The sequence below is a fragment of the Corvus moneduloides genome, chromosome Z, assembly GCF_009650955.1.
Source record: "Corvus moneduloides isolate bCorMon1 chromosome Z, bCorMon1.pri, whole genome shotgun sequence".
Taxonomy (NCBI): domain Eukaryota; kingdom Metazoa; phylum Chordata; class Aves; order Passeriformes; family Corvidae; genus Corvus; species Corvus moneduloides.
In genome coordinates, this window is record NC_045511.1 from 42453379 (window position 1) to 42479977 (window position 26599).

Genomic DNA, 26599 nt, shown 5'->3' on the forward strand with positions numbered 1-26599 from the left:
ACATTTGTTACTTTCAAAATCGATTTAAAGGCTATGTGATGCCAGGGATTATGGAATACCACCAGTCTGCTATCTGTACCAAAACAAAGGCATTGGTTTGTGGAAAAGACAGATGCAGTAATACCAGCCCGCACATCACCAGCGGGCGTAGCATTCACCCACAGGCTGCAGCAGGACGGGTGTCGGTGACTTTTTCTGTGCTGGACACCTGCTGGCATTACTCAGCTCACCCATCACCAGATGTGTTGTTTCTGTGTCCTTCCATGTGCCTCTGACAGTGTTTCTGAGAGGCACATTTGTTGCTGGATTAGAAGGGGGAGGTCTGCCATCTGACACCCACCCCGCTGATGCGAACAGCCAGGTGCGCTGGGAGGCTGCAGCTCTGCCTCGACCCTCAGCTTTCCATGAGTATGCATTTTTTACCCTCCTACAAAAGAAAAAAACCCCAGAATTAGAAGAGTTCTGTTGTGGGTCTTCCTCACGTTTAGAGCAAAAAATCAGCTGCTGCCAGTGCACCCAAGCCAAGATTCTCTTGAAAGAATGTGGTTTACCCTTCCCCATGACTAGTTTTCCCTGAGCTCCTGAAGGATGAGGCCCCATTGGGACAAATACTCACTGCTGCAAAATGGAAGTGATAATCTGAGAACTCTCTTATGATAAATGACAAATTTACTTTTCAAACTTAGGGAGAGGAATTCTCCAATAAGAGGTTTGGCCCCAGCCCACATCTAGATTTTGCTGTGTCTGTATCTCTGTTGATCTTCACATGGAAGAAATACCACTCTTTTATTAAAAAATAGCTTTAAATCAGTGATTAGGTGTATCTGTTTTCTACCTATGGAGAAGTTAAAAAAGAGAGAAGTGTTATTTCCTGGTGGCTATCTAGAGACTGAGAGATGAAAAGAAGAGCACCTCTGGAGTGGATAACAGTATGTAGTGAGAGTATGGCCTTCAGAAAGATACCAGAAATGTCTCACAAGGGATTCTTCCACTAAAATTTGCAGATAAGGATGTTTGCCTTCAAACTCAGATGTTCTTGTTGACAGTCTTTTGTATCTGGCTTCCTACCAAAACATGCAGCCACAGACTCTCCTGCCGCTGCAGTGAAGCAGCTGAAATCTGAACTTCTAGAGAAAAATCTCTGATCCTCTCATTAGCTCCACAATTTGGGACACTTTAATTAATTCCTCTGGGTCCCCTCAGCTGTGGAGCAAGGTACCTCCCTCCCTCAAAGACAAGTTGCTTCTAAATAGGACCTGTGACATTTTTCACTACTTCCCTTTCTTCGGGCTGCCCATCCATTATTTGACAGAGAAATTAGGAAAGTAATTCTCATCATCAGAAGTTACAGCTGCCTTGAATAGAAGTGTTAGTTTCTCTCAAATATGAAGGGCGAGCTCTTGGACCATAATGGGAAAGCATCATTAGCTTTAATGACACTCAAGATTTCCCCAGCCTTTGAAGGTCTTGTTCCTTCTTTAGTTTGGGCTAATATATGTCCAATTTTGCACTGACACCTGGGAAGTACACCAGTATATAAACAGGTTTTAATGCTGAGGGGCTACACTGTAAAGTTCCATATGTGTTAGCGTAAATTGCACAGCAAATACACCTTCTTTACAGAAAAAAAAAATTCTTCTTAAAGTTTGGATAACCTTTTATCAGACTAATGGAAACATAATAATCTGGAAAACAACACTTATTCCAATAGCAAATTTGCTGGGGAAGAGAGTAAGAAATAATTGGCAATTTTTTTTTTCCCCTTCAAGTGCTAAAACAAATTAGCTCTTTGTTGATGTGACTTGGATGCATCACTGAGCCTCAACTTAAAAATATAGCATGGGGAGTGTGTAAATACTCTGCTAGCATGGGCAGAAGCAGTGGTGTCCCTAAAGAATTCCTTACTTCATTCATGCAATTACGAATGCTGGGGGAATGCTGATTTGGATGTGAGGCCCCCAGCATAAAGCACTGGGCATTAAATGCACGAGCATTTCTTCAGAGCAGCTTAGCTGAAGTTTATCATGACCATTCAGCTATTGCCTAGCAACTTGTGAAGGCCATCAAAGAGCTCTTTGTCCATAGCTCTGGCAAAAACATTTTCTTGCAGATATCCTTATCAGTATAAGAACCAACATGAAAACGTAATAAAAACAATTTTATTGTGTAAGAGATTAATACTTGCGTGAAACTGTGGCAATCATAAAGCAGTTGGTAACGTTGTAAAAGCTGAGTCTAATCTTTCTTTGCAAGTTCTGTAAAAATACTTTTTTGCTGAACAATTTCTGGCTTTTCTATCAAAGCATAGCTTTCTTTGCTGAAATTTCATAAAAAGCATCACTCTGGAAAATAATTTTAATTCTTTTTTTTAAATCCCTTTATTATTTCTGACCTGTTCTTCCTCAAAAATACACGTTTGGTTTTTACAGCTGTAAGATACGAAACTCAACTTGGTATTTTTAAGTGCCCTGTGAACTTACCTAAATAACATAAATAAATAGTGAGTGACTCTGAAAACTGTTTTAATAGAGATGCAGTAAATCACTAAATGATTTCTGCCTTGCTACATTTGTTCTTGACACTCAAAGGAGTGAAACTCATTCTCCTTATGATCAAGAGTGAATATAATAAAATTATAGTGAAACAGAATCGTATTCAGCACTCTTGCAGTATGTTATGTTGTCATCATTATTACTCTGTGGTATTTAGTGTACACTGTTTATTTACTAAGTAGAGTGATGCCACTCTTCACTTCCTCATAAGGGTTGAAAGTGGGAGATAAAAGGCAGGTTTTCCCAGTTTCCTTAAGGGATGATTTTCCCTGATGTGTACTGAAGGAGCCTTTTTTCCCCTTCTTTTCATTTTTAGTGGTAGTTGTTGGCTGTTTTAAGCCCCGTGGCTCTGTGCAGCATGGGACCCATTGTCTTCCCCATCCCAGTGTGCCCGCATCACCCTGGGACACTCTGCTGTCATAAAGCATCCTCTGTGCACAGATCAAGGCAGTATAATTGAGCCTGGTGTTATTGTATGTCACTGGTCTACATAATCTCAGATAATGCACTTTGCTAGCTCTTGGCAACCACTGGCTTGTTAATAGTGACCATTATACACTGAGCACCGCTGACACCCATTGAGGCTGTGAAAAATGTCTTTTCTCCAGCAGGGTGCACCGAGTGCAGCTATGTGAGATACGGCAGATCACCCTCACGTGGACACAGCTCCGAGATACTCTGCCTGTGCTTTCACAGAGACCCAAATTCTCAAGTTTGGGAACACCAGGCAGAGCAGCAGCTGGAAGAAGTGGTCTTGTTTATGGGAAAAAAATAAAAATTAAATGCAGTGATGTCATACTGCTCATGTGCACCAGCAACTCTCAAAATCAAACCTCTCTCTTTAATCCATGGATCCATAAATGAGTTAATGAAAAGGTTGAACTGGGCTGCTGAGAAACAAGTCAGCACTCCCTCTCCAATGTAGATGGAGACAGGAGAATGACATTGTCTAGGCAGGCAAAAAGTGAAAAAGGAGTGATGTAAGCAGCCTTTCATTTTGATAGTAGGATTGCTTTAGGTCAGTGCTAATGATTATTGTACAATCAGGGCTTTTAGGTGGCCTGTGTACCATCTGTCAGTATCTGGATTTTTAAAGTCAAGTGTTTTTCTGTCTTGCTGGCACAGGTTGGGGCAATCTGTTCAAACACATATTTGATTCTTCAGAATGTTGATTGTCCTGCAGAGAAAAACAGTTCAACAGCATGGAGTTCCACCTTTCCTCTAATTAGAGAATTGGTCTTTAGATATGGGCAGCTCTGCAAGGGGCACATGCTGGGGGTGTTGAGGAGTCACCTCTGAGTCTGACCTATCAGCACACCATGTAATTATTCTTCAGGATTTTTACAAGCAGTAGGTTTTGCTGTTCAAAGTTAAAAGATTTTTGTTTTTTCCTTGTCACATGTAAAACTGTTTTGCTTTTTTTAGGACTCTGGCAGCCAGTGAACCTGTGACATATTTTGCTGGAAATACTTACAAAGCGAGACATGCTTGTGGTTGGATCCAGGCCACTTTTCCCTTAGTGGAGGGTTCATTCAGTAGAGGCATTACAATAAAACTTGATTGTTAATGCAAAGTGCTGCAGACACAATACGGTCTGAGTTCCACGGTGGTGCCTGCTGGGATTTAACATGCACAGTGCTTCTTAAAAAGCAGGAAAATTATATTTAATGTTGCTGCATTGAGAAAAAAAATTACAGTCAAACAAACAAAAGAACCCATCAAACAAACTATGATTGGATGATTGCAATGGGTAGTTTGTATTGTGATCTATGTGTAGAGATTCAGGTTGTGGCCATTTTACAATCAATTTTATACCAAAGCAGGTTAAACAAAGCACTGGCTGACCAGCATCCTTAACACTGTGGCAGCTAAGCATTTTGGAATGCTCACATGGTGTGTTTGGGAACCCTTTGTGTGCACTACATTTTTCTGTCTGGTACGATGCTGAGCAGTAATCAGCTCATCACTAATTAGAAATCATCCAGTGTCCCGCACCCCATTATTACACAAAAATTATGTCAGACACAAAGAATTCTCAGAAGGAAAAGTTCCTGCAATACCTTTTGTTGTGCATTTCCCAAACGTAAAATCTGAAACCAAAAATCTTTTGCTGTTTTGAAGCAGCCACTGTGGAAGAAGCAAAAGCCATTTATGTACATCTCATCAATATGAGGAATATGAGGGAAATTCACTCTTCTGGGGGAAGGCAGGAACAGAGATGCAAGTTCATCTTGTACTTTCCTGATGTTAGTGATGTTTTGATAAACAGGTTGTGTGAGCTGTGTTTTAAAGATCAGTGCTGTGAGAAGCAAAAGTTTTAACCTAACTGTGCATAAGAGCTCTTCAGAGATGTTTTGTTTGTGGTTGCAGGTATTCACTGTGACAGTGTCTGTGCTGAGGGACAGTGGGGTCCAAATTGCTCCTTGCCTTGTTATTGCAAAAATGGAGCATCCTGCTCTCCAGATGATGGGATCTGTGAGTGTGCACCAGGATACAGAGGCACCACTTGCCAGAGAAGTAAGGACAACATAAATGCTTTAAAAACCTCTGTTTCTCCCTCTGTTGCTTGGCATACAGATCATATACAACATCATAATGCCTTGCTTACTGTAGTGTGAAAGACTAGGAAACCCTCCTTGACTGGACATTTTGTCAAAATACATGAATATACAGAGAAAAAAAAAAGTGTTATCTGTAATGAACAAGTGTTTTTATCTACTAGTGCTCTTCTTGTTATGGTACAGCTTTCCTTTTATTCATTGTCTGTGCTGTGGCATTGTTATGGACATGACTTCCCAAGAAATATCGTAGGGGATTCCATTCTAAAGCATTTCCAAACATGACTGATGATGTCAGGTTTGTAATACAGGTAAATAAAACACACGTGAGTTTCAGAAACCAAAAGCCTTCCCATTGAGTCTGGTAGGAATCATCAGCTTAGTTAATATTTGAGTTTATAACACTTACTTTGTAAGAACAGTCGGTAGGATCAGGCCTCCTAGTAAGTAGAGGATATCAAATGTACCCTTGGTTCCTTTTGGAAAACTTGCCTGTGTAAAATTCAGATTGCAGGAAGAGAGATACAGATGAACTAAGGAAAATCATGCCAGAACCAGGGAGGGAAACAGTAAGTCTGCCCTCCCAAGCTTTGTCACAGTTTTCCAGTAGTCCAGCTGTCTTCAGTTTGAATCAGTGAAGCTGTGAGGGAAAGGTGTTCAGGGAAGAGAAATGTGAGTTTTCTGGAACTGAAGGGGAGCCCAGCTTCCAGAGCAGGTCTCCCAGAAACAGGTTCCAGGAGCAGGTGGGTTAAGGACAAGCAAAGATGCTCCTGGGTCTTCCAAAAGAGGCTTAAAATACAGGAGATGACCTGAAATGGTCACTGAGAGGGAGAAGGAGAACCAGAGGAAGATGAAGTTGTATCAGTCCAGGAATGGCGAAATTTCAAGCTGAAGGTTGTGACATGGCACTGCTAAATCCCACATTAGTGTTGCATTAGTATTCCTTGAGCATTTCTGACTGTGAGCAGTAATTGTTCTCACTATCTAATCTCCAAGAGCCCTGCAGTCAATCAGTGAATCCAAAGTGTAACACTGGCATAAAAACGTTCCCTTGTGTTTTGGACCTGTGCCTGTAACCTGGACAGGAGGCTCCAGTCCAGTGCCCCTCGGAGGCACGGTCTGCAGGCTGGGAAGACAAAGGTCATACGAATAATTTGGATCCTGGTCAGAAAGTGCCTTTTCAGTAAACAGGAAGATCTTTTGGCACTGTTTCACTTGGGGAGGTTAATCTCTTTGGAGAGATCCTGGCCATATAACTTGGTATCAAGTGTGTAATTAAAAGACTGATTATTGAATTAAAGTAAAATATTGAAAAGATTCCAAGGTGGTTTGGTAGTGCTGATTGCAGCTGTTCAGGTATTTCTCTTGATCTATTACATAATATTCTAATTTATCAGGAAATAAATGCCAAAAGGGATTAGATCAACAAAGGAGAAGCAGCCTTTTATTCCCCCCTTTTTTTTCTTTTTCATTTTGAGGAACTCATGCTTTTAGCAACACAATTAACGGGACAACTCTGTATTTCTGGTCTCAGGCTCTCTGAAAGTTAGGGTGACTCTGGACCATGTAAAAGAAAGGTTGATTGGAAAACAGCTGTGCTTTTTATCCAGTGAAGTTATGGCTATTTGAATTCCAAGTTAGGAAACACATCAGGAATCAAGGTCTATGATGACCATACTCATCTAGAGATAAAACTATCCTCTCTGTTACTTCACATGTGCTTCAAAAGACGTCCTTGTTTAGCCAAAAAAAGTATGTATGCATTCCAAACATTATCCAAGTTCAGGGTGGCTTGACATGTAGTGGAATGTCAACAAAGTCATGATGAACCAGAACACACCAAATCCTTGAGGAGAAGGAGCAGATCTTATTTTGGGAGTCTAAATCACTGAGCTGCACAAACAATGACCACCACTGGGGTTGGAAAGCAGAGCCAGTTCCAAGCCAGGAGCAAGTGTCCTGCAGGGTGGCTGCTGGCAGGCAGCAGTGACACTTTGTCCCCTCTGGTTCCAGTCTGCTCACCGGGGTTTTACGGACACCGCTGCAGCCAGACCTGCCCGCAGTGCGTGCACAGCAGTGGCCCCTGCCACCACATCACTGGCCTGTGTGACTGCCTGCCTGGATTCACAGGAGCCCTCTGCAATGAAGGTACAGCTGGCCATAAATGCTCCGTGGGATGTACACACCAAGGGCTGGAATGATTTTCATTCTGTCACTTGGGAGCTGTAAAACCAAAGATACTTTCTGTTACGGAATGTTCAGTTTATAAATCAGGAATCTTAAGCTGCTTCATCCTTCAGGATGAAGCCCTCTGTACTCTGAATTGCATTATTTGTGTAGTGACTGTGGATATTGTGCTCACCATAATTTATAACACCTCACTTTAACCTTATGCTAAGCAATACCTCTTGATCCAAATATTGGTTGTTTCCTCCTGAAATGAAGAAAGTAAGGTCTTGTTCTGATCACTAAGGAGTTCTAATTTTGCCAATGCCTTCTCAGTGTGTCCCAGTGGCAGATTTGGGAAGAACTGCGCTGGAATATGCACCTGCACCAATAATGGGACTTGCAATCCTATTGATAGATCCTGCCAGTGCTACCCTGGATGGATTGGTAGTGACTGCTCTCAGCGTAAGTACCAGCTTTTTATTTCCCTTTAATTTTAGAACAAATAATCAGGGTCCTGTTATTTAAATTACCATTTTTATGGTAATTTATGGTATATTAAATTTTATGGTTTCTTTGGTAAAGAAACACTCTCTTAAGTCAGAAATTAGGACTTCATGGTAAATAATGGGGAGATCCTAAACTTCTGTGTCCAGGCCAAGAACAAAGGTGAGATTTTCTTGGACACAGCTTGGACACAGCTTGGTGCTCTGGCTGCACAACCATCCTTGTTCTCACTAAGCATTTGAACATTTTGTTAAGAAATTTGTCACTATACCTTTTTTTTAAGTGCTTGTAACTCTGTAATGGATTCTCTTTCTTCCTTTTATAAATGTTTTCACATTTATAGACATTTTTTATGTCATTCTGCCTCACTCAGTGAGTATTGTCTTGGTGCTCTAAACTCAGTGGACTCTTCATTACTGACTTAAAAAGAAGAAGCGAAGGCCCTAATTTTCTTGCTTTTTGTAAAGTTATTTTATTAAATAGTCACTCTCTATATGCCTGGATGGATCTATGCAATTCACTAATTATGGGAAAGAATTGTTTTAAGGAAAACTCTCATAAGAAGCATATCCAATCCCATAAGGTGCTAAAATCCACACAGTCTGAAACACACACGTGCCAGAATTTCAGTCAACCCATTTTTGTGAAGGAAAGAAGCTGCACCATACCCTGATACATCAAACATTGTGCAGGGTTTTCCAGAGAGGTGCATTTTTTAATAACATGGCTCATTGGTTTGTATCGTTTACGGTTTGACTGGCCCTGGTTACCAGGCTCTGTACAAGTGCAGGGTAACATCTGGTCAGTTTGGGAAAAAACCCCTAAAAACAACTTTCCTGGCTAAATTCTGTGAAGTGATTAGCATGCACAGCCCAGTATGATACCAAAATAAATCATGGGCCCATTCCTGTGGAAGCCAGCGGCTACAAAGGTCCCTGTTTTTATAGTAAAATAAGTAGGTAGTTGGGAGATTAGCAGAATAGGGGTATTTAGGAGGAGGAGGGACTTACTCACTGAATCAATATCAAGAAAATGGTGCCAGCAATATGAATGGAAGTGTTTATTGAGGCTGTGCTCACGGACCGTAACAGAGGAAGTTTATTTGCTTTGTATAAAGGCCTTTCGTTCACGTGGAAAATAATGATTCCATTAATTTCTTTCAGAACCAGCGACCTTTTTTAAACTTCTAACCTTTTGCCTTTATGTGATTTTCATTCCTTCTTAGCTGACCACTAGTTTCAAACACAAAACACTAATCAAAAATTATTACAAGGCACAAGTGAAAGTAACAAAAACCCAAACTTAGTGCTTTTTTTCAATACATGGTAATACAGTTCTTAAGGAACTGAAATTTGGGAAAAAAGATGATACTTTGGAAAAATACAGCCCACATATACATGAATCATTATGCAAATGTTTAAAGGTTTCAAGAATTTTATTGGTCTCAGGCAATCAAAGCAGTACAAAACAGTAAGGAGTTACCAGCCTTTTAAATTTACACAGAAATAAAAGCAAGGCTTCAGTGTCTGACCAGTTTCTTCTCTCCTGTGAAATACTGACACTGCACTTCCATAAAACTATTTTTAAAGTACTAAAGAGCTATTTATTTTACTACTTATTTTTAAAATACTCAGTACTACTTAAAGTACTGCTTTCTTTACTAAAGAAAAAAACCCCTCAGGATGAGAATCCTACTCAACAGAAAGGGTCTGTTCTTAGAGAACCCTCTTCACTTAGTGATATTCTACCATGAAGAAAATTATCTTTTGCTGTCTCTGAATAGTAATTAGTATTTTGGAACCACTTTGCAGTTCTAGTGGCAGCACATAGCATCAGATTCATCCATCACGACATTTCCAAAGCAGCCAGTAAATTCTGTCTCATAATGAGTCGACGTGATTGCGAGCAAAATAATCTCTATTCTGTGGATAATTACTTGGGGTTTAGAAATATTATACTGATTATTGGACCCATGGAAGTAACTGAGTTAACCAGATTAAGGTACAGACTTGATTATCTTCACCACATTTAGGCAAACACATAGAATTTAGCAGTGGAAGCAGGAGAAGCAAACTTAGTACTGGGTCTAAAGCTCTAGGCTATACAGGATTTTCACATTCTCTGTTTTCCTTCAGTTTTGAGATTTAAAAGCTGTGTCCCCTTGACTGTTTGCAGATTAAAAAATAAATGAGGAAAGGAAACCTAATGGCTTTCTCCGAGAAAGCTGCTATGAGTGTCCTACTTACTGAGTATCAAGTATGCATTTTTCACACATTTAATATTTTTCGTCGCTTTTTACCTGAAGTAAAATGATGCCTTAGCTGAAATAAATGAATAAATCTGAGACTGTTTACTCAGAATAGAGCAGCCCAAAACATGCACTTGGGAGAAAAACAGCAAACACCAAACAAAGCAGTGCTCATGTGTGAATGGAAGCAGCTCCATTCATGTGCATCAAGGAACCTTTGTCATTTGAGGTTAATTAATTGCTCTGGATTGTTCCAGCTTGCCCACCTTCCCACTGGGGACCAAACTGCATCCACACGTGCAACTGCCACAATGGAGCTTTCTGCAGTGCCTACGATGGGGAGTGCAAGTGCACCCCGGGCTGGACTGGCCTTTACTGCACACAGAGTAAGTGGATTTTGTGCTCATTCTTCGTCTGAACACCAGTGACAGAATTATCCTCCAGAACGGCTTGGAGCTCAGCATCTGTAATTCAAATACTGATACAGAAGCTGTTTCCTTTAGAACCTTGAAAGACGACTTCACTAGACTGTAACATCATAATTTCTTCTGGAATTTTCTTCCTTTAATAATACATTAATACTGTTTTGGGGTTTTTTCCCCAAGAGCTTTTTGTTACAGCAAAACAGCTGTGCAGTGACTGGGTGTAGGTATGGGGCCGTCATTACATGCTGGCCAGACTTCATACGAAGTTTGAGAAATAAACATTTGTTAGAAATAAATATTAATAAAGTTGGCTTCTTATCTCTGCCATATTACACCTTCAGTTTGGTTTACCTTCAGTTCAGGTTGCCTCGCTGACTGTGATCCTGGCCTCAGCCCCTGTATTTCACCTCAAGAAATATAGGACTGCTGACTGTGTTTTGCATTCATTGTTCAAATACATGTTTTATATAAAATCAGAACTCCTGTTTCAAATGAGTAATGTCACAGGGGCAAGAAATAACAGATACATCATAGGACCATATGGATGCAGTTCTGGGAGACATTAACTATGCTGGTTCAGCTGTCAGCTATCAGGGGTTTTTTGCTTCCTGCTGGTGAATAATGATCTCTTGCAGTGGTGTGTCTTCTTCATACTGAAATGGTTTCTTTGTGAGTAGCTCAGGTACAATATGTTGTTATTTTGGATTTTTTAATGCTTCAACAAAAACTATGAAGGAAATATGTCCAGAGGTTCACTGACTAATGGACAGACTCCCAGATTGCTCTCTTCCTCCTCCCTCAAATCTCTTTTGAAGCCCGTTTCTTCAAGGAGCTGTCCCTGCTGTCTTTTCAGAACCTCTGCTGCCAGCACCATTTCCCAACCCCATTTTTGCCTGATGTGTGTTTGAAACCCCTTCAGACCAGGCAGGTCTTGGTCCCTTGTGCCACGAGAACTCTCCATTTCTGGAGCTGCAGGAGTGAGTCCCGCACTGAACCAGAATGTTCCACTCCCAGAGCAGCTGTTTCACCCCTCTCTCCCCTTCCCTTTGCTTGTATTGCAGGGTGTCCCCTGGGGTTTTTCGGGAAGGACTGTGCCTTGATCTGCCAGTGCCAGAACGGAGCCGACTGCGACCACATCAGCGGGCAGTGCACGTGCCGGACGGGCTTCATGGGGCGGCACTGCGAGCACAGTGAGCACCCCCTCTGCCTTGGGACACAGCCTGTGGGGGCACAGGGAGTACTGATGGGCAGAGAGCTTCAGGAGCTGGTGGCTGTTTCTTTGCACTGTGTTTGGTTGTAACGCTAAAGGAACACCCAATTACTCCGTCATGTAAAAGCAACAAAATGAATCCAAGGAATTGTCATTAGCATCCTGTGAAAGCAACAAAATGTGTCCATTAGCATAAACCACAGTGACAGCTAATAGCTGGAAAACTAGAGATAAGGACTAACTCACCAGTGCTGGATGAAATCAATCTTCGCAGTGTGGTTTTACAGCACAGCTGGATTGTAAAACCGTTGTAGGTGGCGTTTTGTTTTCATATGTGTGTGGTTCTCTCCTCAGGAAGGTCAGGGATAACACCACTGACATCACTGGTGGTGTAATGTTGTACAACCTTGAAAGAATAATCAGGCTCGTGAGCACAGGACTGTTTGTCCAACCTTTGCTGACTTTACGAAGCTGTGCTCCCAAATTTGTGCATTCTCATGACATCTGTGTTTCTCCTCAAAACATCAGTGATGTTCAGGAAGAGATGACTTTTTAAGATAGTCTCTTGATGTCAAAACATCACTTTGAATAATCTGGCAAATCTAACTCTGTTACAGATTTTGTATTTTATCCTACAAGTTGATAATAATGATTTAACAACGTTAAGCTAAATGTTTTGGTATTAATTCTAATTTAGATCTTAAAATGCCAAAATGTATTATGACATAATAGGTTTTGCCCACCCATTTACTTCAGTATTTATAATCTTGTTTTGTTGAGCATAATCAAGAGAAGGAGGAGGTACATAAACATGAAGTTTTTCACTTGAGTTGGGAATTGTCAAGACTGCAAGAACATTCTCTGGCACCCAGTGTGTTACTTTATTTTGTAAATTATTCCAAATTAGGAATGCATGAAAGATGAGTTAAATTCTTTTAAAAAGACAAAAAGAAGTAAATATAGTTGCAGAACTCTTGAGAAGTTTCAGGAAATTGAGTCACAAAAGGTGAAGAAATACCGCGTTTGCTGAAACCATCAGAACTACTATAATGTGACGGGCCACACAGTACCAAGAGGTGGCAGTATGAAAGAAATAATTCTCATCAGTGTAGGATAATTCTCCACCAGCATACTTACATGAGGTAGGAGACACTTTGATTGGTAATTAAGCGTTGTATTCAAGTCATTCAGGGAGAAAAATAATTAAGTACAACTCTCCCAATTACCTTATTCTCCATAATTTAGCATTTTTCTCCTGTTGGTAGTTTCTCAGTGTATACATTATAGTACCAGAGCATACTATGGGCAGCAGTTTTATTTCTCTATAAATGTGTGGTGCATTTTAGACTCACTGTTATGGCCTTTTCCTCTTGCTGTTTTACATCAGCACATCTGTCACACCACAGGACTCCATCCAGGTGTCTGGCTCCACGTGCATGATTACGTGACTTTTCATGCACTGGCATCTGAGTCTTCTGGCTCTTTACTCACACCTTGCCCATTTCTTCACTGCCTTCTACCCTTTTTCTCTTCTTTGCCTTCTTTCTTTCCCCGTTTGATCCCTCACTGCACCACCTGAGCATCAGCAACATTGCAGGTAAAGGATGAATATACATCTAAATACAATTTCTCTCTCTCCTGCACACTGAGGGGTCCTCTTAGGAGCCCTTCCAGGAGAGATCTGATTCTGACAACATATTGCCATCTGCTGACCAGGGACAGGAATGTGTGGGGTTAGACTCATGTGGTGCTGCAGACCTGTAACTCCAAAGCTTTTAATGAGTTTTTGCTTGTTTTTATTCTGTGCAGAATGTCCCCAGGGCACATACGGGTATGGATGCCGCCAGATCTGTGACTGTCTGAACAACTCCACCTGTGACCACATCACGGGGACCTGTTACTGCAGCCCAGGCTGGAAAGGGGCCAGGTGTGATCAAGGTGAAGCCCAGACGCAATAAAATTAACTGTAATGGTTTCACACAGAGGCTGGATGCACCAATTAAACACCCATCCCTGTATCATTCAGTAAATAAATCTGACAAGTGCATTTAAGTAGCCCACTCTGGTAATTTATGTAGGTTTTGTAGGCTTTAAATTAGATGCCTCAGTGATAATTAATTGGAGCAAAGTACTCAAGTGAAGATTGCATGAAATACAGGGTTGTGCTGCTGAAAGCTGCTGATGGAGCATAGGCTTTACCTGCCCCATGTTTTTGCCCAGGGAACATTCCTGCTTTTTCAGATTAATGAAAATACCTCTTTCTGGGAACATTCTGAGTGTTTTTCCTTAAGGTTAGGGTTGGTTTCTGACAGAGTTCTATTCTGGCATTATTAAATACAGTTAGATTTAGAAGTGAGATTTTGTCTCCTGCTCCTGACACGTGACCCCTCTCGATTTATGCCACTTACTTTCATTTCTTCTTCCATTCCAGCCGGTGTAATCATAGTGGGAAACCTGAACAGTCTCAGCCGTACCAGCACTGCCCTCCCTGCTGACTCCTACCAGATAGGAGCCATAGCAGGCATCATCATTCTTGTCCTGGTCGTGCTTTTCCTGCTGGTGCTGTTCATCATTTACAGGCAGAAGCAGAAAGGGAAGGAGACACACATGCCCACGGTGACCTACACCCCTGCTATGAGGGTCATCAATGCAGATTACACCATTTCAGGTAAGTTACGTTTAGAACAGATTTTTTTTTTCCTCCATCTCTTGGCTTTGTGCTCAGATCTGCCCCTAACGGGGCTTGAATTCACATAATTCTGCTTTTGGTGTCTCACCCTGGAAAAACGTGTTAATTGTAAGGAAAATACTGCACATACCTCACTTTACTGTGCAACATTTTGCACCCTCAAATGTTTTTTCTGCATTAAACATGGACATTTCTATTCCTCTGCGCCTGCTTTTATATACAGTTGGAGTGTGGCAAAATCTGGTTTCTACAAGGGACTTTAAATTCAGTGCCAACAGCTTGAATACAGAAAGAGTGTAGAAAATCAGGATTTCACACTATCTGTGGCAAGATTGCGCAGCGAAACAGACAGCAAAAGGTTTGCAACTAATTAAGGGAAGGAGCAATGAAACAAACAGGAGTTTTTGACCCATTGAAGTGCCTCTGAGTTGGGATTCAGTGGGTACGTGGAACTTCAGGCAATGGTGCCTTCTGAACACCACTCTTAAGGAAAGCAGCAGCCGAAGGAGGCAGCAGGAGCACTTGTCAGAGTGAAGAAAAAGCAAATCAGCAGAAGTCCCGGTGTTCTTGAAGCACCAGAAGATGTTGGTGCAGATTTGATGGTACAAGTGACAATAATGATGAATAGACAAGAAGAACAGAGCAAGGGAGCACAGCAGAGAGAGAAGCTAGCAGGTTGCACTTGTGAGTGCTCCTTGCTGAAAGCGAGGACACGACTTGTCACTTACTGCCCCTTATCTCTCATTTCTTTGAATGAATAAAAAAGATACTTAGTTTTGTGTTTGTTGGGGTTTCTTTAAGAAACTCTAGGTCAGATTCTGAAATCAGTACAGCACTGTCAAAAGCATACCTTAAGAAAGAAATGCCATATTATTTTCAGTTGTTCATTTCCCTTCCTTTTTCTTTTCAGAAACCATCCCTCATACCAATGGTGGAAATGTCAACAGCCACTATTTCTCTAACCCTAGTTACCATACTCTGACCCAGTGCTCTAGCCCACCTCATGTCACCAACATGGAGAGACTGACCTTGGCAAAGGTAAAGCAGAAAAACATGGAAACTTCTCTGTCAGTCTTTAATTTATTATACTTTGTTCCCTCATCTCTCCTGTTTGGCTTATTTTTGCTCTTCCTGATTGTCACCTGGAAAATCAGCAGCTTCCCACCAGTTTCATTTTTATTTTATTCTGTATCTTTCTTTGAAATAGGCAAAAAACAGTCAGCTGTTTGTGAACCTGAAAAATATGGAGCCTGGAAAACGAAGTGCTGTCATGGACTACACAGGAACACTCCCAGCAGACTGGAAACACGGTGGCTACCTCAATGAGCTCGGTAAAAAAAACCAAAACAAAACAAAAACCAGAAGAGAATGTGAATGTTATTCATTCTGTGTGGGATGCATCCCTTAAGGCAGGAAGAGATAAAAAAGTGACCCCATGTGAGGAATGGTGGAACAGTTTGATGCCCAGTGCAGACATGATGTGTAAAATATGTCATACTATTTTTATTAAAAGATTTGCTTATTGCTTAGTTTTATAAAACAATGGGTTTCATACCGTAAGGGTCTGCTTGGACAAAATTACAAATTCTTACTAAATAAGTGAAAGGTCGCATATAGTCTTTTTTGAAATCACCACAAAATGCAATCAGTGGTTTAAAAAGTATATTTTCATTATCTGAGCAACTTCAGATGTAAGTACTAGATCTTCCCAGCTAAGCCTCCTGTTTGCTTAAAGACAGAGGATTATCTGCAAGAAGAAAAATTCCCAAGAAGTTGTGAGAGTTGCTGTATCCTGCTCTTACGCTGCCTTTTCATCCTTTTCCACTCTCATGCATTCCAAAAAGGCTGGATTGTACTGACCACTGTGGCAGGTGTAATTCAGAAAATTCCATTACCTTCATTTCTGGTACTTAACATATATCAGACTCTGGGATTCAGAACAACAGTATGCAGCATTATGTTTTTTCCTGCTCTTTCCCAACCTTGGTCAAACCACAAATCAGGTTCAGATCTGTTGTGTTTGCTTTGGGGTTTGTTTGGGGTGTTTTTTGCAGGAAAGGGTTTCAGTCATAATGCTCAATATTCAGCTTTATATTTTCTTGTACTCACACAAAATGCTCCTCAGAGACACTTGCTGTGGTTAACCCAAGGCAGGAGATCCTGAGCAACAGGGAGGTTCCAGAGGACTGGATGAATGCTGGTATTATGTCTGTTTTCCTAGAAGATCAGTTAATATAATCAGATCAGAATTACTTGCCTAACCTGAGGCTGCTGGCCTGAGAATTATACTGGTAAAAACAACAGAACAGCTGACATGAGATCTAATAAATAAAGATGGGGTAGGAATAAAATTAATTATCTTTGGGTCTCCTTAAATAATATCACTTCCCTCTTGAAAACTATGAATTTTGTTTAGATAGTGCATAGATAAAATAATTTTAGGCTTTTATAATGCTTCCAGCATAGTACTACAGTACAGCCTAATTAAAAAATCAGCTCTCCACAATATCAATCAAAGCTATTTGAACAGATCTGTAACCAGGGAAGTGCCAGGTCTCTGAAGACAGCGGTCATGCACTGCTGTTTACATTTACTGAGAGAAATGTGTGAGTAACAGGGCATTGCAGAGATGTAGACTGAGGTGCAAGGTGTTCAGGACACTGGGACTGGAACAGCGTGACCCTGATTTGGGAGTGATTAAATTTGGAAGCAAAGCATCGAGAACTGGAGTGAACTCTGCACACCCTGAGATTCTCAGGTCAAGGTGGGATGCCTTTCTGGTAGATAGGCTTATCCAGACAAAAAAAATAGGCTTAATCCAACTTACTAGGCTTATTCAAGAGTGAGTAACTGGGGTTATGTGAGGTCAAACTTGATAATTTAATGGTCCCTTATGACCCACCTTCCCTGGAAAATGTGCAAAGCAAATAGTAACAAGTGCTTCTGTACCCCCATCCTGGGAAGTTCCACAGTGCTCATGAGAGACTTGTTCAGCTAAGGCAGGAATGAGTCCCAAGGGAATTTTTAAACACTTAGAATCTGTTGTCTAATCGCTTTTGTTTTCTTTGATTTTAAAACTACTCTGGTTTTTGTATCATTTTTTCCTCAGGTGCTTTTGGACTTGACAGAGGATATGTGGGGAAGTCCCTGAAAGGTGAGGTTGTTTTCTGATGCATTTAGATGAAATGACATAGGCATTCCTTTTACTCTTCTAAACTACCTTTGGTTTCTGGGTGAAGAGAATATAGGAATAATCCTGGACTAAATTCTTCCTAGACACTGAACCAGTGCATGATTGGTTTGTTTGCTGGTGTGGGATTTTTTTCTTTTTTGAAGGGAGGACAAAAAACCCCCACAAAAACAACAAACCAAGTCATTTTGAGTCCCCTGTATGTCACACAGATCTAATGTTTTGTCATGCTTGAGTCACAACACAGCTCAATTCTAGACTGCAGCAGATGTTAGGAGGACACATGCTGCCTCTGCTGAAAGGCTTTAAAAGAGTGGCAATTCCAGTTGCAGCTGGCATGGTCTACATAACCACAAACCTTCACCACATTCACTGCAGGCCCTTGGAAAGCATATCAAAATACAGAGACACAAGCAGGAATGAAAAGCTTTGGAAATTCAGGGCAGCAATCTGATATTTTGATCATCTGAATTACCCAGTTTTCTCATAAGACTTTACAGTGTACCACCCCGGTGCGTGTCACTGTTTGTGGTACCTGATTAGGGCATGCCAAGGGTGCCTGGATATCCACACAATGGAAAAGGTGTAGCAAAGTCCATATGGATAATGAGTTAAATACACAGACAGAAAGCAGCTGGTTTGTCCCTTCGTGTGTAATAGGGGACAATTAAACTGACAGAGTGATTTATTACACCTGGTTTTTCCTGCCCTTAGCTCACACCAACCCCCTGCAGCTCCAGGCTGGGGCAGAGGGGCTGGAAAGCTGGGAAAGGCCCTGGGGGTGCTGGTAACAGCAGCTGGACACAGCCCAGGGGTGCCCAGGTGGCCAAGAAGGCCAATAGCCCCTGCGCTGTCCCAGCCATGGTGTGGCAGCAGCAGGACCAGGGCAGTGGCCATCCCCTGTGCTGAGACCACACCTCAGATCCTGGGGGCAACTCTGGGCCCCTCACAACAAGACAGGCATTGAGGCATTGGATATCAGGAAAAATTTCTTCACTGAAAGGGTTGTCAAGCATTGGTACAGGCTGCCCAGGGAAATGGTGGAGTCACCATCCCCAGGGGGATTTAAAAGATGTGAAGATTTGGCACTTAGGAACATGGTGAAGTGGTGGATTTGGTGTCAAATAAATGGTTGGACTCAATGATCTGAAAGGTCTTTTATCACCTAAATGATTCTACAATTCTATGATTAGAAAAAACCCAGTTCAATTAAGTCACAAAATCATGAGCACCCATCCACTGACAGATCCACCAAGGTCAGTCTCACGTTGGATATGGAGACAGGAATGAGCTAAGGAAGTCTCAGTTTAAGTAACACAATATATCACGAAGCAACACTGAGAACAAAGTACCACAAGCACCACAAAATGACTTCCCAGCACGAACAAACACATCTCTGAAGCCAATTATTCATCCTTCAGTTAAATCCTGACATCACAAGCCACCTGATGTTTCCTTTCCAGTTCTCCCACGTGTGCCTTACAGAAACTTAGAAGCAGCTGGTTATTTTAGTGGGGCTGCATACCCAAACTTTGCACCATCCAAGCCATCCCTAGAAATCATGCTGCCATTTGCCCAGACTGCTCTTGCGAACAGTCTCAGATCAGTTATTCTAACAGTGTCCTGAGTTCAGCACTTGGAGGAGCAGAAGTGCACGTTAAAAACTGAGTCTACAGATTATCTTTATATAATGCTAGTGGCATTTTAACCAGAACTGAAGATGCTCAACCTTTGCATCAGTAATTTGCTGGTGGCAAGATCAAGTCCATTAAAGAGCATAGATGTTGAGATGCTTTCATTGATTGTTGTAAATAATTCTGAAGTGTTAGGACTGATTTCCATTTAAATATTTATTTCTGTGTGACTTTTTAAAACTTGGCATTAAAGAACACCTTTTTTCTGGTAGCAACGTCCATAACATGTAGCATGCGTGAGACAGTAACACATTTTTCTTTTTGTAGATCTGGTGAAGAACTCAGAATACAATTTAAGTAACTGCTCACTGAGCAGCTCTGAGAACCCCTATGCTACTATCAAAGACCCACCAGCTCTGGTGCCAAAGAGTTCAGAATGTGGCTATGTGGAAATGAAGTCCCCAGCGCGTCGTGACTCTCCCTATGCCGAGATCGCTGGCTCTGCCACAGCCAACAAGAACGTGTATGAAGTTGGTAGGTACAAAATCTACCCCTAGATGCTGGGGTTGAGAACAAAGAGCACTGGGCTTTTTATTCTTTGATTCAGTTTAATCAAAAAAACGTGAAAATCACTGGAAAAACAAAATTATGTGTTCAGACTCTGTGTTCTGCTCAAAAGCCGTAACAACCACCTTATTACTCTTTTGGTGTAATTCACACAAACAGGGTTTGCAGTACCTTCAGCTCTGTTCTGTAACCTACAGGTACCTCTGAATTTCCCTGGTCTGAAAGCCTTGCTTTAAACAACAACATAAGATAAGCTTAGCATTTGATTGCAATATAGTTCAGCTCTAGGTTAGACTAAATGCAGCTGGCCTAAGTGTATGAGAGGGATAGAAAAGTTCTGTTTCCTTCTCTTCATCAGAATAAAATGGCATCTTCACCCACAGACATAGTATTCCAGTAATATGGGCCCTACCTAGTTACTGTATTTCTTTAGTTACAGAAAACTTTGGGGTCTTGTGGAGCGGTAGCTATCCTGATCATCTCTGGGCTGTAATAAATTGTGTCCAGTGTCACAGGATATATTTTCCTTTCCTGTCTGCAATTAGAGATCACTCTGAAATCCATCATTGTGCTTTTCAGGACTGTTAAAAAAAGCTTGATTGAACACCCCAAATTCAACCTTTCTTATTTTTTATTTGCCCACATATAAAGAAGAGATCCTGGTCCACTTGGTTCTGTCAGTAAAGAAACTCATGGCAGGGCCCTGCCGCAAGTGTGAAGCCAAAATATTGCCCTGTGTTTCTAAACCTGCATTTCAGGACTCAGCATGATGAGGAATCTTTCTGAAGCAGAAACTGCAATGAAATATCAGAGTTTTTGTTCTGTTTGCTGCTCCTAACGTTGAGTGCACGTGCTCTCTCCTCGCAGAGCCCACGGTGAGCGTTGTCCAGGGCGCGTTCGGCAGCGGCGGCGGGCGCTTCGGCCAGGATCCCTATGACCTCCCAAAAAACAGCCACATTCCGTGCCACTACGACCTGCTTCCCGTCCGAGAGAGCCCCACGCCCTCCACAAAGGGGGTCAGCAGCGAATGACCCCACAAGAAGCTGATGCCTTCAACCCTGAGACTCTCAAGGGGCAGAGTGGCATGGTCGTGCTCCTTCCTCTCTAGTTTACCATCTATCTTGGCTCCTAATCTGTCCGGCAGATAATTGCTGTACCTTAAGCAGAATCTCAGCACAAGGTCTGTATTGCGTATACAAGTGACAGATGGACAAATGCCACACTCTGGGGATCCTGATTATTCTTCTCTTTTTTCATGACAGTAAGTTTTATAGAAACAGGTATGCAGCACATTTATACTGTAATATACTGGCTTAAAAAAAATAGTAGTTTGCAGATTAGTCTTGATAACATCACATTTTAGCGACTTCAAATATAGGCTTCATGTCTGTCATGTTTCAGAGTAGTAATACTCCCAGGACAGTGCAATTTACCAAATACCACTTTGTACAGGTGATCTGATTCACCAGTTATTCACCAGTAGAAGGAAAACTGCCTTGCCAAATTTTACCTTCCATTCTTATCTTTAGTCAAGACATATTATAAGAAACAAGATCTGATGGGGATAAGTAAGCACAATATTGCAGTTGTTTGGGAACTCCATCATCAAGCTCTGCTGTCCATTGCGGGTGGTGGATGTACTTTGCTTGAATAGTTCTGGAGATTAAGTAATTGCATACATCAATATTACATGATGCTTCAAGATCTTAGTACTGCAGACCCAGCACCAGTCTTCAATAAGTATTTTGCTGCAGTTCAGCTTCATTATGTTGCAATTCTGACCACTGTTTCTGCCACACACAAACTAATAATCCACAACATATCAGTTATTACTTAAAAAAATTTGTAAATTGAATCAGTTTATTTTTGTCACCATAGACTGATTATGTAAGGAGTGGACAAAGGTGATGACTTCTGTAAATCTTAACTGCAAGGAAGGGTTTACATTTTATAAAAAGGTAGTAATAATGCCTGTAATATAGGGTAAAGATAGTAAAGTGTTCTGACTTTTTTTTTCTTAGAAATAACTAAGCAAACTCTGTGCATACTTGCTAAAAAGGCACCTTTTCTTTTTTATAGTTGATGTAGGGAAACACATGCTTAAGCTGGTCTTTTGCATTGCTAATAATGTGACACATGTACCCCCCCCACCTTCATTAACTTCTGTCTCCATTTTTACGCTGTGTGTCTGTGTTTTTAGTGAACTAGCTTGTAACTGCAAAATTATTCTAGTGTGTGTCCATTTCTTTTGCATTTTTGCCAACTGGCCTTTATTTTGTCCAGTTCAAGGGACCTCTGGGCAGAGCAAGAGGATCAAAGTAAGAATTCATGTCACACTGATGTCTGTCACAGGTGATTGGAAAATACATAACAGTTCAGCTTAATTCATTAATTCAGGGGAAAAAAAATCAAGGTGTTCTTGTTGAGAACAGCAAGAATGTGGAAGAAAAGTAAAAAACAGTTCCTCCTTAAAGTTTAGCTGACTCTGTTGACCATGCAGATGGAGACCATCTCTCCAAAAGAGCCTTTTTTTTTTCCAAAAGAGGCTTTCACTCTTTCCAAAATAGTCTATTATGAACTGTACGATTCGGTGGAAATTAAATTCACCAAGGTATCCGTCCATTGGACAGGATTTTCCCCAAACACGTCAACCTAAGAGTAAAACGGTTGCTATAAAGACATCCTCTTTGAGTGGAAAGTTACTTTTAGGAACTTAGGAGTGATCTGCCAGCATTTAATATGACCTGGCAGTGCCTCTGTAGCACCTTGTCCCGAGGGTTGGTGTGTCCCTGATGGATGGGGAAAGGATACTGGCTGTTCTGCAATTCCCCGGGCATTTCTTGTACATCCTTGGAATAAAGAATTCCATTACCTTTGGATTTTGCAAGTACAGAAATTAGCTAGAAGATTTCAAAGGCTGGTTGCCATTTAATCCCTGTCTAAGATGAAGTATTGCCTGGGTTTGTATGCATATAGATAAAATGTAGAGCTACTGGTATATACATCTTTTTTGTATTGTGTGAAACAGACTTCAAAATAAAACCTTTCTTCTCTAAAGCCATGAATAGAAACTGCTGCATTTAACAATTGGGAGCTCACAAAAACTTCTTGCTCTTTTTGAAGACCATGAGGTAAATTATCTTCATCATATAAACAATTCTTTTAACATGGAAAAGTAAAGAGCTGAACAAATGTTGGGAGGTTTTTTAAATTTCCAGTGTATCACATATCCTCACATGATACATTCAGTCAAATATTCATGAAAGTAGATGAGTTTACTATAATTTTGCTTATTGTGTGTGCTCTAAATATACACATTACTGAGGTCTGCCTTTCTGCATGTGGGTAAAACTCCTGCTGTGTAGTCAGCAGTAGCAATGTCTGTGTAAATCCGAGCTGGATCTGCAGTACGTACAGGGCAAGCAAATGGCTTGTGAATTTATTTCAGAGAAGGATTCTTGGTAAGGTGCTCAGAACACTGATTTCCTGGAGTGCACTCTGCTCTCAGCTTGAGAGATCCCCAGCTCAATCCTCGTGACTGCCAGACAGCTCTTCTTGTAGATCCCACTGTGATCTTCACACAACTTAAATACTTCTGGAAGTGCATTCTGTATGGTGGAGGAGACTGAATGGGTCAGTTATGTAGCAATTTTAGGAAGCACTCAGAGAACTGGCTTCACCACAGACAGGAATGGAAAGGCATGCCTTGCCTCTATATATTCACATTACAATAGTGACAAAATATAGCATTGAAAATGGAGGTAGCTCTCCCCTAGCAACGTGTCACCATTTTAATAAAAGGCTGCACAAAGCTATTAGCTGACTTTAAAGTAGTGAGTATAAACTTTAGGCTTTAAATACTGTAGGCATCATTAATTCAGGCCACTTAGAAGCATAATGAACCTCACGGCTTTTTACTATATCAAAGATTTTTAATCACATCACACTGTTACACATCCAATCTGTCCTTATCTTGATCTACCCAGAGAACTTCCATTAACTTTAATTGGAGATGCACATGCAGATTATGGGAAGGAAGATTTCATTGTACTCAACACTTTCTGCTGAGACAATCTGCAAGTTCATATTGAAGTGAAGTTAGGATAAAATAAAATCAAAAGCAAGGAATGTGTTCTGTAAATACATTGGATTTTCAAGTACACTAACTCCAATTTCTTATCTGTGTCCAAATAGTAATTCTTACACCGAAGCTCTAAAGTCCAGACCTAAGAATACAGAGCTAGTTTTGACAAAAAATGCTTTATATTAAAGATTGTATATACAGTATCTGAAATTACTGAAAACAAATGAGAGTGTGTTTATCAATTACTGTAGAGAAAACCTTGTCATTTGATACACTCATACTAGTGCTAGAGCACTGAACATAACTTCTTTCAGTTTTTTAGCCCACAAGACTTCACTTTGATATGATTGAATTGTATTATATTTTTAAAGAAAACCTATCAAGTATGCCTGGCTTTTTTTTTTTCTTAGTTGTAACAAAAGTGTTTGGTTGTGAAAACATATATATTTTCCAAAGATGACTGATGTTCATCATTCTCCCTCTCACTACCATATATTTCACTTCACTTCACATACCTGTAGGTTAATGCAATAAAGTTTCTAATGAAAGATGGGAAGTGCTTTGATTTTTTTTTCCCCCTTGTTTTTCATTTGCCTATGGGGGATCTTGAAATAGCATGGGAAACTTAACCAAATGTCATTTTTGCTCTCATGGTTAAACCCCAGCTGGCAATTACTCACTCCTCCAGGGAGGAGAAGAGAAAAGGGAATTCCATGGGTTGAAATAAGAACAGTTTAATAATTGGAAGAAAAGTAAAATAAATTACTACTACTAATTATAATACTAAACCAGAAAAATCCATCATAGAGGTCTAATGTTTCAGATCAAAAAAGCAACAATTCATTATTGTAAAAGGATAGTTGTACTTTCCAGGCTTTTCCATGCAAATCTGAGAAATACAACTTGCTCTTCCTTCAATGCTGTTGAAACAGAGGGCTTAATCCTAAATAACTGACTTGTTTTACATTCAAGCAGCCATCTTATTAATAAGAGAAGAAAATAAGAAAGAGTGATTGTGATTAACCACATACAGTAAATAATCATTCGTTATAAATTAATATTCTCCATAAAGAGTCATGTTTCCACTTAAGAAAAAAAAGGGCTTGGACATTTCACAGAGTCACAGAATCAATTAGGTTGGAAAAGACCTTGGAGATCATCAAGTCCAACCTGTGACCTGACACCACCACCTCAATTAAACCACAGCAGCAAGTGCCACATCCATTCTTCCCTTACACACCTCCAGGAACACTGACTCCACCCCCTTCCTGGGCAGCCCATTCCAATGCCCAATCACTCTTTCTGTGAAGAATTTTTTCTACTGTCCGACCTAAACCTCCCCTGGTGCAGCTTGAGGCTGTGTCCTCTTCATGTTGTCCCTCGTTCCCTGGGAGCAGAGCTTGACTTCCCCCGGCTGCCCCCTCCTGTCAAGGAGTTGCAGAGAGTGATAAGGTAACCCGTGAGTCTCCTTTTTTCCAGGCTGAACAACCCCAGCTCCCCCAGCCACTCTTCATACAAGCCCTTCACCAGCCTTGTTGCCCTCCTCTGCACACATTCAAGCATCTCAACATCCTTCCTAAACTGAGGGGCCCAGAACTGGACACAGCACTTAAGGTGTGGCCTCACCAGTGCCCAGTACAGGGGAAAAATGACCTTCCTGCTCCTGCTGGCCACACCATTCCTGATACAGGCCAGGATGCCATTGGCCTTTTTGGCCACCTGGGAACATTGCTGGATCATGTTCAGTTGGCTGTCAACCAGTACCCCCAGGTCCCTTTCTACCCAGGCACTGTCCAGCCACTCTGCCCCCAGCCTTTAGCACTGCAGGGGTTGTTGTGGCCGAAGTGCAGGACTCAGCACTGGACTTGTTAAACTGCATGTTTTTGGACTCGGCCCATCTATCCAGCCTGTCCAGGTCCCTTTTCAGAGTCCTCCTGCCCTCCAACAGATCAAGACACTCACTCCCAACTTAATGTCATGTACAAATTTACTGATGGTGGACTCAATCCCCTCATCCAGATCATCAGTGAAGATATGAAACAGGACTGGCCCTAGCACTGATCCCTGGGGATCAGTGACCTGCTGAGCCACTTAGATGCTCACAAGTATATGGGACCAGACGGGATCCATCCTAGTGTGATGAGGGAGCTGGTGGAAGAGCTCTCCAAGCCATTCTCCATTCATTTATCATCAGTCCTGGCTCAGCAGGGAGGTCCCAGAGGACTGTAGGTGCCAATGCGACCCCATCCACCAGAACGGCCGAAAGGAGGATCTCAGACACTCCAGACCTGTCAGTCTGACCTTGGAACCTAGCAAAGTTATGGAACAGATCATCCTGAGTGCCATCACACAGCACCTACAGGATGGCTGGGGGATCAGACTCAGCCAGCACGTGTTTAGGAGAGGCATGTGGAGGCTGGTAGGCCTACTGATTCAGAAACCTCAAAAGTCCCCTGGAGGAAAGGCTCTGAGCCTACTACCTCCTACTCATGGAGACCACAGAAGCCTCTCCCAGGATGCTTTGTTTGATTATGTTAATGTACCCCAGTTCTGTTTCCCTGACTGGCCCACTGGCCTCCCTGCCCCTTTTCTACCCTGTATGTCCCTGATCTAGGAAGTTCCCCCTTTCCCGTTCCCCCATTGGCCCCTGTTCCTTTGCCACTCCCTCGGATCTTCCCTATCGGTTTCTTTGCCCTAGCCCCGCCTGTGTACCACCCCTGCACCCTCAGATTATTGGTCCCTGATGCTCTCTCCACCCCCATATATAAC

General features: G+C 41.5%; 1 protein-coding gene across 2 annotated transcripts in view; it reads left to right on the forward strand.

The window, feature by feature from the left end:
- Positions 1–24382, forward strand: part of MEGF10 (multiple EGF like domains 10) — an 85870-nt gene extending 61488 nt beyond the window's left edge. For both annotated transcript variants that reach the window (XM_032096503.1, XM_032096504.1), the window contains 12 exons: positions 4923–5069; positions 7124–7258; positions 7613–7741; positions 10289–10417; positions 11518–11646; positions 13476–13604; positions 14098–14334; positions 15266–15393; positions 15563–15686; positions 17465–17509; positions 19507–19713; positions 20614–24382. In XM_032096503.1, the coding sequence (XP_031952394.1) occupies positions 4923–5069; positions 7124–7258; positions 7613–7741; positions 10289–10417; positions 11518–11646; positions 13476–13604; positions 14098–14334; positions 15266–15393; positions 15563–15686; positions 17465–17509; positions 19507–19713; positions 20614–20777 (1703 nt within the window). In that variant the 3' untranslated portion in view covers positions 20778–24382. The remainder of the gene's footprint in view (positions 1–4922; positions 5070–7123; positions 7259–7612; positions 7742–10288; positions 10418–11517; positions 11647–13475; positions 13605–14097; positions 14335–15265; positions 15394–15562; positions 15687–17464; positions 17510–19506; positions 19714–20613) is intronic.
- Positions 24383–26599: the final 2217 nt, after the last annotated feature.